Source organism: Battus philenor, unplaced genomic scaffold (genome assembly GCF_028537555.1).
Source record: "Battus philenor isolate CCGP_79_NKW_IND1 unplaced genomic scaffold, ilBatPhil1.0.hap1 SCAF_15, whole genome shotgun sequence".
NCBI lineage: Eukaryota > Metazoa > Arthropoda > Insecta > Lepidoptera > Papilionidae > Battus > Battus philenor.
Genome location: NW_027181677.1, coordinates 12,082,270 through 12,095,135, shown reverse-complemented (window position 1 = coordinate 12,095,135; position 12,866 = coordinate 12,082,270). Strand labels below are relative to the sequence as shown.

General features: G+C 34.5%; 1 protein-coding gene across 1 annotated transcript; it reads right to left on the bottom strand.

Annotated features, from left to right (window-relative positions):
- Positions 1-2,063: 2,063 nt before the first annotated feature.
- On the bottom strand, positions 2,064-11,814 carry LOC137919018 (organic cation transporter protein-like). The gene is made up of 7 exons (XM_068761979.1): positions 11,584-11,814; positions 9,812-10,010; positions 6,525-6,625; positions 5,886-6,037; positions 4,681-5,307; positions 3,755-3,936; positions 2,064-2,249 (listed from the first exon to the last, which is right to left on the bottom strand). Exons 1-7 carry the CDS (start codon positions 11,754-11,756, stop codon positions 2,064-2,066), a joined length of 1,620 nt encoding a protein of 539 aa, XP_068618080.1. The 5' UTR covers positions 11,757-11,814.
- Between the last annotated feature and the right edge of the window lie 1,052 nt (positions 11,815-12,866).

The following is a 12,866-nucleotide window of genomic DNA, read 5'->3' as shown; positions in this document are numbered from 1 at the left end:
GGAAGCCACTATCTATAGAGAAAGATATCTGTAGAGAAATATTTCTATATAGAAAAAGGCAGAAAAACCTTCCTAAACTTCTGCAGAACAATAGCAACAAACAAAGGGAATTATTACAATTATACAGTAATTAAAAATATCTGTTTACGAGATAATTAGAATATCGTCGCCATATTTTAATTGCTGTTCTAATTATTAGAATTGTATATTATTGTCGAGTAACGACCGAACCAGGGATGTCCCTCAGGGGTTTTTTGTGGCTATTCTACGGAGTGTTTTTCTAACTTGCGTAAGAGTTTCGGGGCTTCCCTATTCGGTAAAATATATAATGTAAGTTATCGTACAGGGTGAAATTCACGGAAAGCGAAGTGTTTGTAGAAGACGCATGTACTGGCTGAAAAACTTACGCTAGTTGTTAGGAACCAATAAACGTTCGATCTTCGGAGCCGCGATGTCAAATTTAAGCCTTAGAGTTTAGCTTCCAAGAGATTAAAGGTTTAAATTTTATATTCTCAAATTAACGATTTAAAATTTATATGAACGATACCCGTCATGATAACCGATTTATTAATCATATTATAATATTTTATTGTATTTCTATACTTCACATATGCATATGTTATAATTACACATTTAAATATATTTTATATGAGATAATAAAATGTGAAACATGTGTAAATGTGTAAATAAAGGTCGATGGCGAAGCATTTGACCTCTGTCTCGCCTGATGTTAAGTGTTGACGTGGTCTATGATGCTACATGCTTGCCTAGAAGAAATCTATTCACTTTTATCTTGACGACTCCTCAGTTATAATTGTACGGTAACAATGACATAGTACGCGAAACTACGGCGCCACTAAAAACAGGAAGTACTTTGTTAGTATAGTTGTTTACTGTAGTAACAATATACTACGTTATGCTCCAATTCAGTAAAATAGAAGTATGTAGCGGCCTGAGCCAAGACTCCCCGGGAGCTATTGAGCTTTGCTACTTTAAAAAAGGTTTTAGACTACGCGCACTCTTCGCCCTACTCTACCTTAAGCTTGCAGAATCTGCTAACGACATTTGGGCAGCAATGACAGTGTGGTCAAAAACTTAAAAATAATTTATATTATGTATGTATTTTAACAAAAAAAATTAAGTAATTCAATGACGTTTGTTAAGTCAGTTAGTTTTAGTTGTCAAAGCTAATTTATGTTTTATAATAATTTGTGTTTTTTCTAAAATATAAAAATAGATTCCTAATATCTGTATTTCAATAAGGAATCCACATTGGTGACCCCGACGTGGTCTGAACACGCAACCTTCTGATCTGGAGTGGTCCTAGCATTTAACGGTCTATAATCGCCGCATGGCCTCCACCTATTGTTTTTCTTGCGTACCAGGTGTAGTGGTGATGACCATGGACTCACAGATCTGCGGGCCGTTCCATTCTCAGGCATGTCGCCGAATTCTTTCTGCGCAATCTTCAGGCGTTCTGGGTCCAGGCGCCGGGGGCGGCTGGAGACCGGGTGTCCAGGTGTTGTCCTTATATGATGCACTATGTTGTGCTTAGGGGCACCTAGCATACCGGCTGGAATCCACACTACCATTGCTGGATTGAAAATGAATACTCAAAGAATGTTTGCTTAAGAACGGTGACTACACTTTAGGTCAGTGTTTCCCAAAGTGGGGCCCACGAAGGGAACACATAGTTAAAAATAAAATGAGTAGTGAATCTTAAGTAATAGGATATAACAGTGTACCAAATGCCATCTATCATAGAAAAAAAGATAGCACGCACATAGATAGAACATAAGATAATTTTAATTACTTTAAGGCTCTTCATTCCAGTAATGTACTGCAAGTATATAGTAATAAAAACACATTGACAAGTTGACGTAATAAAAAAACAAACTAAAAAAAAAACAGAGTAAGAAGAAAATAAAAACAAAATTACGCATTGTTGTAAATGAAACGAAGTACTTAAAAAACTTAATACCTATTTGAAAGGCCTCCACCAACTAGCGGAAAAGGTTGCATTTGGCAATAGAAAAATAAATAATATACACATGTGAGATCTTTTAATTGTATCCATAATTATCTTTTCCTTTCTCTCTGCTTGACATTTCAGTTCTGGCTCTGTGCACTTGGTCTATGGTATCCATGAGAGGCAGATCTTTTGTCTCCGGCGTAAGCGTAAGAAGTAATCCCGAGATAATTGCAGTGCTGCCGAAGAACATTGAAGGCAGGATCACCGACACTGTATTCTGGAATTGAAAAACACCTTGTTACCTTTATACTTTTGTTACTTATACATTAAATAAAATGTTTCCATCAATATATAAACTTAAATAAAAATAACAAATGAAGCTGAAGTTAAAGTAACAAAAGATTAATTTAAAGGAGCTATATTACTTCAACGTCAGCAGCGCATCGAACAGGGGAATCCCTCGCCAGAGTGTTTCATATTTACGTCGGGTGAAAGAGAGCGCTCTATAATACTTCTTGCCTTGTTAACGGTTTTTACTTGTTAAATATTGTTTTTGTAATTTTAAGAATTGTTATAAATATGAGCTAAGTTACTATATATATACACTTCTACTTTAGACTTCCTGTTGTCATTACATACAAGACTTGCCGGGTCTGGGAAGAATCCCAGAATTTATTCTTTCTATCTACACAAATCGACAGATACCCGTTCGGGAAGTACGTATTTCTATCATCATCACCATTTGAGCTGCAGGAAGTACAATGATAGATATTTTACTATTGGACTGATTTTCAATCAGCACACAATTTACCGACTACTTTAACAAGATCTTCTGTATACCTTATTCTGCGATGTGCTTTCCAAATCGTGCAACTGAATTGTGAAGTTACAGCGGCTGTTTGTTCTGCACGTTATATAGCCAGTCTTCCATCACTTCAACTTGTTAATCCGCCTGGTTGTATGAGTTGTTTTCTTACGTCTACGGATCTCCTTCTTGCAGATCAGATTCCATAGAGAAATACAGAGCAATGATCTTTCCTCGACTCGTTGCGTGGTAGCAAGTTTGTTAATTGGATATCCCGCGCTGCGGTTGTTTGTTCTTGTTTATTCTGCATGTTATATAGCCAGTCTTCCATCACTTCAACTTGTTAATCCGTCTGATTGTATGAGGTGTTTTCTTACATCTACGGATCTCCTTCTTGTAGATCAGATTCCATAGAGAAATACAGAGCAATGATATTTTCTTGACTCGTTGCGTGGTAGCAAGTTTGTGAATTGGATATCCCGCGCTGTGTTTGTCGCTGTGTGGTGTCTATTATCGATCCTTTTTTATGGCCTTCCTTTTTAGGGCGTTACAACTCGTGTCAATAGTTTTTTATTCTTGGCTTTCATTTTCTCCTTTCATCCTTCTTAATCTCTTTCTTTCTTTACATCACCTTTCTTCCCTCATCTTCGTTTCTAGACCATCGTTTGTTACATCATCATAATTTGTATATTTTATTTACAATTTACTGGTCTAGAATCTTTAGGCATTAGCCGCCATCTGTTCTTCGCGTTATGTAGTCTGCCCACAATCGTTTTAACATCTACTTTCTTTCGTATATTATTTTCTCGTTATCGATTCGTGTAACAAAAATCCCGAGCTCAGCTCTGTCCGTAGCACAACTTTGAGCTGGTGGGTGAACGTACTGCGCTGCTCTTGCCAGTCCAAAGTGTCCACTCTTGAACATTAATATACGATGTGCAAATGTCACAAGTGTTAAGCTAAGTTAAGTTACTAACCAGAATTGGTGTTAAAGGAGCCAGCATGCTCCCAACACTGGAGGCAAATGAGCAAGCTCCGAGCAGGGTGCCCCTCACGCTGGTCGGGAACAGTTCCATGGTGTACGTGATCACTCCCGTGTAACACACGGAGACCACCAACTTGCCGAAAAGAAATAACGCGATTTTCAGCCAAGTGTATTCTAAAAAATAAAAAAATTATTACATTTTCAAAATAGATTGAATAATTATTATAATATATAGAAACGTGTCACATATTTTAGTAAATATTCTAAGTGTTTGTAATATTCCTCAGTATATATGTACATATATATATATATATATACACTTATAGGTCTTGTCGATGGGAACAAATAATAACGCAATGACGGCGTAAAAAGAGTAATGTCTTTCATTCTTACGCTAAAGTTGTTAGGCTGGCAGATTATTAAAAGAAGCTTCTGGATATCTATGATGTTTTGTAAGGGTGTTGCAAACACAATAATTATGTTATTGATGCCGAGAAACCTTTAATTCATTTTTTATAAAACTACCGCGAACCTTCGATTCATACGATATCTTCATATCTATTGTATATTTTGAATATATTTGTAATAAACGTAAGTATTATCTAACGCGTTAATTTATGCTTTTACTTCAGATAGATGGCAATCACTATGGGTATATTTCTTTTACTATAAATTGTGTAAGTCCTGGAATACAATCTCTTATAATTCACACATTTTGTACTGATTATATAGGATTACTACTGCTCACAAACGAATTCCCAGAGTATGGACAGCAGTATCCTTTGTGTCTCATAATACCACAATACGATTGCCAACCCGCCTGCCAACCATGGCGATTATAAAGCCTATGATATGAACTGGGCGTAATACCCCTACCCCTTCTCTCATTTTCGGTCAAAATAAGTATAAAAAAATTACCTTCAGGTACCCAGCCCGAGCCAGCGCAAAGTAATCCACTAAAAATATATCCATAAATCAATGGATTCTTTCTTCCAACTTTGTTCATCAAGTACATTGCCACCAATTCTCCTGGATACGACATCACCGTCGCCAACATGAAATTCGTGTATTTATTTCCCGGCAAATACACAGAGTTCACCATCAAGCCGTAATACACGAAACTCGCAGTAAATCTACAAAACGCGCCGACAAGCACTCTTTTCATTATTTCTTTCGACTTAAATATATCTTTGTAACTCTCTTTATGTTCGTAGTTTTCCATTTTGAATTCCTTTTTCAAATCTTCTTCATTCATATTCATCAAATTAACCTTGTTTATATTGATATTATTCAATTCTGATACGTACAAGAGTGTATTTTTAGCACCAGCAATTTTTCCATTCAGGATTTGCCATCGCGGACTTTCCCTGAGTAAAAATATCAGAGAGACACAGAGTATTGCGGGGCTGTTGATAATTCTGATCAGATTTTTCCAGTAGGGCACGAACATTGCAATACCAGCGAAAAGGGACTCCCCCAAGTAAACAGCGTACGCGAAAAGAACACCTGACAGGATTCTGCTCTTTTTGCCACCAATTTCGATCACTGAAATTAAAAGTAATAAAAGTTGTTACAATTGACTATAACACCATTAAATATCAGAGACAAAGCGTCTACGTACGTACGTACTTTAATTTACTTTTCCTAGCAGTTCAACTTATTATAATTATTATGTATTGTACAATGGATAAAAGAATAAATACAATTAATACAATAAATACTAATAATTTTGGTTGGTACTAACATTTAATGCAAAATTAACTAACAAGTGGAATGGTATTAGAGTAGATAACATGTCTTGACATCACAACGAAATAAGCCTATTAGCTAGAATTGGCAACGATCAGCCGACAACTTGATACGCCACACATTTATAAGCGAATGTCATCATCAACGTCATTTAAACCATAAATAAGCCTTGCGTCCAAAACACCTTAACAACGTCTGTGCACCTTTTGGGTGAACGTCCTGCGCTGCGCTTGCCGGCCTTTACTCCAGAACCTTAAGGCCCCAGAGGCCACCTGTTCTGTGCGAATATAATTTACAAGGTCTTATTTATCTTGTAATCTTCTGGCTTTAAAGTAATATATAAGTATCTCTAGGAGTTGTATTTAAGGACTTACTTAGTACCATAGCCGCAGTGTAAGTGCCGCCAGCTATCGATGCCTCCAGAATCTCTATGAGCACGTAAATGTAGTATGTCGACGTGAAAGTTTTCAGATGACCAATACAGCTTCCTACTGCGCTGATTATTAACGTAGGTTTACGGCCAAACCTGTCAACGTATATATATTTAGTATATATGTATGTAACCCGTTCATGCACAAACTAAAAGCCAGTTTTAATGGCTCAAACAAAAACTGACAAATGTTTTTATTTCATTAACCTTCCAGAGTATATGTTTTGGAATCTACCGAGAACAGACAGACACATTTTTTTATGTACTTATATATATAAACGAGGTTTCCACCTATATAACGATTCACCACAATATCTCTGGAGCCATAATCCTTAGTGACTTGAATTTTTATAAGAATATTTATGTTGCCGAGTAGAAAGCAGCCAAGGAGGACAACGACGTGCTCGTCAAAAATGAAATTTTCAAACTATAGCGCTTTTCAACTACAGCAGGCATGAAAATTGTTAAGAATGGATTTTATCAATTTATATCTATAAACACAGCGCGAGGCACGTGAAGCGATCCGATTCAGGCACATTGGATAGTACATATATTTTTAATTGTCGTTTAAAATTTTACTCACCTATCAGACATCCATCCAGAACCCGCCATGGAAATCAGCATGCCGACATTGTGAAGGGTCCCAATCAAGTTTGACTTCCACGGCTGACAGGCCAGGTTTAGCTGGAAATATTGAGAAATAACGTAAGGTGTATATATAGGCTTACCATACGTCCCGGTTTGATCGGGATAGTCCCGGTTTGAGATCCCTGTCCCCGGCGTCCCGGCCGGTCTGCTTTAGCGTCCCGGTCAAACTTGAACAGCACCGACATCCCAACCAGTCGTGCCACCCGCGCCAAAATTCTAATGAAGCTAATTACTCCGAAAAATGGGTCCAGCTATTCACCCATTTTCACAAGCAGCATATTGAGGTGCCAAATTTAAAAAAAATTGTGGAGTTTGCTATGTGTCTACCCGGTACTTCAGCGCCAGTGGAAAGAGTTTTTTCACAGATAGTAAAAATGTGATCTGACGATCGGGGAAGGATGGAATAATGCGTTGCGGAAGCCTTGCTTACGTGCAAACTCAACTTGAACATGTCATGCAGTGAATTTTATGACAAAATTAAGCACGACAAAACGATTCTGAAGAAAGTGCACTCTAGTGAAAAATATAATAAAACCTAAAATAGTAAATAGTGTTGTTTTTGTTAATTCATAATAATTTATGATTGCATTTCAAATATGAAAAACACAAATTAAGCGAAAAGCAAAATGAATATGAGCCTCTTTCTCTTCTGCGTCCCGGTTTGGCTCTTCGTAATTATGGTAAGCCTATGTATATTGCAACATTTTGCATGCGGTGTTAATTGCTAATTAGTTTTGAAGTAAAATAAATATTATATAGATACACTAGATGTCCTTTTTGCCACACTTGAAAATAATTTTCCAAGAAGGCTTATTATATGAAATGAGTAGAATCCTTGGCAATGATCTTGCTTGATTATTTTGATTTCATTATGACTATATTTAGTAAAATGTATATATGTAAATCTGTGATGTAAAACTATTTAAAGATGTGTTGTAGTGAAGTGTATTTCTGCTTCTTCTCCACAACTACAATACTTTGCGAAGCAGAGTAGAGTCAAAAATAAAATAGATTAAAAAGAAGTTGACTATCAATAAGAGTTCTTTTAAAAGTCCCTATGTTAAATAAATTAATTTTCCTTTATCTTTACACATGTTATATCATTGATATATAATCTACAGGTAACAATTGAAATTTACCACGCGAACAGAATTTTCCACTCGCGCTCATATCTTATGTAGAGTAAATAAAAAAAATATTTACACTGTGAATGTAACGGTTATATTTTTTGATCTATATTTTCATTAGAGGTTGGCTTTTATTTGATAATGCATAACTTTATGCAAAAGTCACTAAATAAGTAAGGAAAAATGTGAACGCGTTGAATTGTTTCCGAACCTACTTTCATTTATGTTCGTTGATGTTTAATGGTATTTATGAATTACATTTTTAATTTTTATAACTTTTGTGAACTCAGCTCAAAACTGGGATATGCAATTAGATACTGTAATGGTTCAGTTTATTGAATCAAACATATACAATGTTGTAGAATAGTTTTAAGATTAATTGTGAGAGTAATGGCATCAAGGAAATAGTGATTTATCGTTGTTATAAAACTAACATTCCTTGATCAATAATTAATAATTTTTAATATTAATAAAAGACTTGTTCGAAGGTCCCATAAGATATCTATGGGGGATATATAATAGACATGCTTGGTATGCGGGTTAGCGATAATATGATATGCAGAGGAAGTTGCTGCCCATCCTCTGAAAACCTGTCTGTGGGCAGTGCCAATCCTAATTAATACACAAAATTCGAATTACATATAATTGTATCTCAGGAATCAAACCTGCGATCTACGACTGCAAATCTCAGTCCTATACTGCTAAGCTTCATAATGCATATATAATTACGAAAAATTTAAATACTTATAAATAAGTGAAAGACACATGATATATACAAGAAAAAAAAAACTACTAACTTCTTTATTTAAATTTAAAAGTTAATAAATTGTCATGGGTCTAGGTGTACGTATATATAATAAAGTTCTACGATATATCTTAGACAGTGTTTTCATAATTTTAAATCTGAAATGAAAGTGTGTTATTAAATTCTTATTATAGCAACCAAAAATTTTTAGTAGTCGATCAGTAGAGTTAATATTATTTAATTTAAAAAGAGCAATTGTTGATTTATTGATCAATTCATCTCAGCAGATTAGTGTTCCTAGTTAGTGGTAGTTTATTTACTGATCACACTGACATTTGTATAATATATAAAATAATATAGTATAAAGGACTTCTTGAAAAAAAATCGATTTGATAAAGATATGTAAGGTGAAATAAAATTCCATATAAAGGAGAAGTGAAATAATTGCATTTCAAGTGATTGAAATTATGCTGCAAGCCGGTTAAGGCTTCGTGCAGCTTCATCGAAATTGACCTCACGGATGATAGTATGACTGAATGATAGTATGACACAGACATCTTCTGACCACCCTCACTTGAACGTGTGTCTTGAATATTAGAGGAATGATTGTGTGGTTGATCGTGGCTGCCGGGTGCCCGATGTGGGATGCGTATCGAAGCGTGAAACGGGGGGAAATTTATTTAAATTCTGCTTTAAGAGTGGCGAGAAGCGCCTTGGTAAAATACCTTTTACGTAAATTAAAATAGTTGTTTTTTTAAACGTAATTTACTTTTGAACAAGCTATTGCCTTCATGAAAAGCTTCAGTGCCCATTAGAGAGCAGTAGCGGCCCTGCTGGTTACTTGGTATAGTGATCATTCGTGTAAGTTAAGAGTTGAGAAAAATAAATATCAATTTGACTTCCCGTATGATAGCAGCTCCCAAAAAAAATATCTCTTTTTTGAATAACAAAATCCAAGAAACCATTACTCAGAAAATTATACATTCGCATTATTTATGGTCAATCGGCTGATATGATGACGGTGATGGTAATTACTAAGTAAGGACTAATATTTAGCCACTTCCGCACATGCAGTGGTAGTCGTGCAACAAAGTGCACCGCCCACCAGCCCTATGATAAATGCGTATGCGGCAAACAATGCGAATTACACAACTGCCACCGTCAAATCACTCAACACGTTTCACCCCTCCACAGGGCATCTTCAGGAGTTATGCTACACCGATTAGTGCTAAACACAGAGTCAATTAGGTAATTACTAACACTTCGGAAAGTCTAAGCATTGAGAGAAGTGGCTGAAGAAACTCCAGCAACATTTCATGAAAAATCATCGGATACTTGAATTGTAATTACCTCGGCTATGGCACTGTTGTTCGTTTCGTAGATCCATTCAGTGCAGACTTCGTAAGAGTCCAGATCAAAACTGTCTTCGGTGCACATAGATCCATTCAGCTGTTTCACTCTTGGCCTCATGCATCTGTCTATTGTTGCGTTTGGCCACCATGACGTACTGTACACTGGGAACTGTTCGTCGCATTCAGGTATACGGCATCTAAAAACGTTTTAAATATTTTAGTAAAAATACCTGTTATTTAGTCTTGTTGCAACTAATAAAGTTAAAAAACTGAAATATTATTAAATATTTTTTTTTAATTTTTGGTTCATAAACTAATTATAGCACTTAAAAATTAGTATATTATGAAGTCCATTTTTTTAATTTTCACACTCTCTTTTTACAACCAGCCAGAAAGCTTTAATTAAATTTGATCAATTTGTCATTGTTTTTCGTAAAGAACCACTTTCAATGATGTGACATCTCATCCAACGATGTACGTTTAGTTTAGTTGAATTTTTTAAACGAAAGACACTTTCAGTTTGACATATGTAAAAACATAATGGGAAATTTTACTTCCCTTATCTTCGTAGATTACAGGTTGTGTTAAATTGATCGCTTCGCTTTGAAGACTTTCTAGTAGTATTTTTCTATGAAAACTCCAATGATACTATTCTATCTACTCGTACCCTTTGTAAAGGATAGTTCGGATAGTGATAAATCATAGTTTTAAGGCTCTCACGACAAAATTGCAAAAATGTATTTCAAAAGCCTTAATTGGCTTTAAAATTAATTGACCTTAATTAGATTTGATAGCCTTGATTTTTTTTAGACAGAAGAACACTCTTGTCAGTTTGACGTATGTAAAAACAATGTGAGCAACCTATTCGATGTGATTACAGCTTGCATTAAAATTATAAAACATTGATCACCGCGTATCGTAATACCACACTGCAATCATCATCTCGCCTGCCAAACGTGGCGATTTTGGTATATCCCCCCATAGATACCTTTTGGGGTGGCCAATGCCTTGCAGCGGGCGTTTATGACTAGGAATGACGAAATCAATCACTCTCTTACAACAACAAATTTTTTTTAAAATGTATATACATATAATAACGTTAAATTTAACAATAACAATGGTTTGGTAGAAAAACATTACAAAATATGTAATGACACACATTTTTTATCGCCTTGTAATAAAATTAATAAGTATATATTAATAATCAGATTATTTGCTGACAAAAACACAAGGTCATATAGACCTGGTGTTTAATCTGATAGTTTTACTTAAACTAATCATATTAAAAAAATTGAAACACCGCATGTTTAGCGAAAGCTTGTATAGAACGGTTAAACTGTTTTATTTACCTAAATAAAATTCTATTTTATTTAGGTAAATAATGATATTTAATTAAAAAAAAATATATTAACAAATTTTATATTAATACATATATTACCTTTGAGAAAGATGTGAAATTCAACTCAAGCAGCCTCCAGGAAACTACGATACATGTTCTTGTCCATTATTCCTCAGTGACTTAAGACGAAAGTTAAAAACTTATTAAGTTATAACTTATAGAGCTACACATGGTAGTTCTTTACTTCTTGTGACATCGATGTATTTAGTACGAAATTGTTTAGTAATTTATCGTAAAAATGATACGTAATTGCCCGTGAAACAATAATGTTACATCTTATTTTCCTAATTAATTGATTATTGGATGTAAATAATTTCCTTGTAACGTGGGTTCATGAACGTAATTTATAAGAAATCTCTCTCAATACATACCGATAGTTTAAATCGCCGGCAACGAAAACATAATTTATATGTAACATCGTCATAAACACAGCCGGAACACAAGCGTACAGATATTGTATCTTCTGATATCTTCCAAATTTCTCCATTATATCAATAATTTCTGTTTCCTTTTTACCATTACTTTCCGGATCACTGGCCACCATTTTTGCGTTTTAATAAACAATTTATTCTCGATATTCTCTTTGATATTTTAAATTTAAATAAACTTTAACTATTGTTATAAATAAGTTAAACAAATAATAAATATATATAATTTTAGCAAGATGAGGCTTTATTACTATATTTTGCCTGGTATGTGTCGAGAGCGATCTTCTTTATATAGTGCGAATATTATAATTCTATTTACTTGTTTAACTCCAAGCTAACAGTATCGCGAAGTACAGTCGTGTGAAACGACGTTTTATATTTATTATAGCACTAAATGTTTTTTTAATTAATAATAAATGGTTATAGTTAATTGGTTGCAATTAATTTAAAACTGTTTTTTTAAATACAAAATATGTGTTATAATTTTATTATTCTTTTGTTATCTATCGATCGAGTTGATTTTAATATACAATATGAGTGTAAATTAATAAAGTAAATAGAACAATAGCTAATTTTGTATCCCGAGGATCGCTCTATCAAAAAATCTATGGTTTCAAAAATATAAAATATTTTTATTTAATGAAAAACATTGATTGTGTGTGCAAATTATGTTAAGCTAATGTTTTTGTTGAAAATTTAAACATTTTTCTTTAACAATAACATTTTTTGAAATATGCATTTTAATTTAAGATTCCTACAGATAACAAAAAAAATCAATTTTGTGTATAATCTCTATAGTTTGCAGCATTTTCTGTAACTTATTTTGCCTCTTCACCACCTGCCAATTATTAACTCACACACAGTCACAGGTTATTGTTCTGTGTGTGAGTAATCATTGTTCAGTTGGCAGATATTCACCAGTGCAATAAAGTCGCAATGCGAGGAGGTTGAGGCACAGCTGCAATGTGGCTGCACTACCAAGGATACGGTTGGTCGAGTTTTTCCGGACGAGGAGTTCCGGACATTCCGTGATTTCATGTTCATCATGTTTAAACTGTGGCAGTGGTCGAAGAACATCCCTCGTGCAGCGGATGGCCGCTGGGGCCCGGAAGATTCTTGAGTGTATATATATATATAAATAGTATAGTGTATGTAGTGTGAGAGTGTATATACATAAATATATAAACACACATATATATATATAAATATCACACGCATATAAACAT

Excerpts from the sequence above, each read along its gene's own strand:
- LOC137919018 (XM_068761979.1), bottom strand. The coding sequence starts at position 11,756 with ATGGTGGCCAGTGATCCGGAAAGTAATGGTAAAAAGGAAACAGAAATT. Across the intron at positions 10,011-11,583 it reads GCCGGCGATTTAAACTATCG|ATGCCGTATACCTGAATGCG; the intron begins GTATGTATTGAG and ends AAACGTTTTTAG. Across the intron at positions 6,038-6,524 it reads TCTGGATGGATGTCTGATAG|GTTTGGCCGTAAACCTACGT; the intron begins GTGAGTAAAATT and ends ATACGTTGACAG.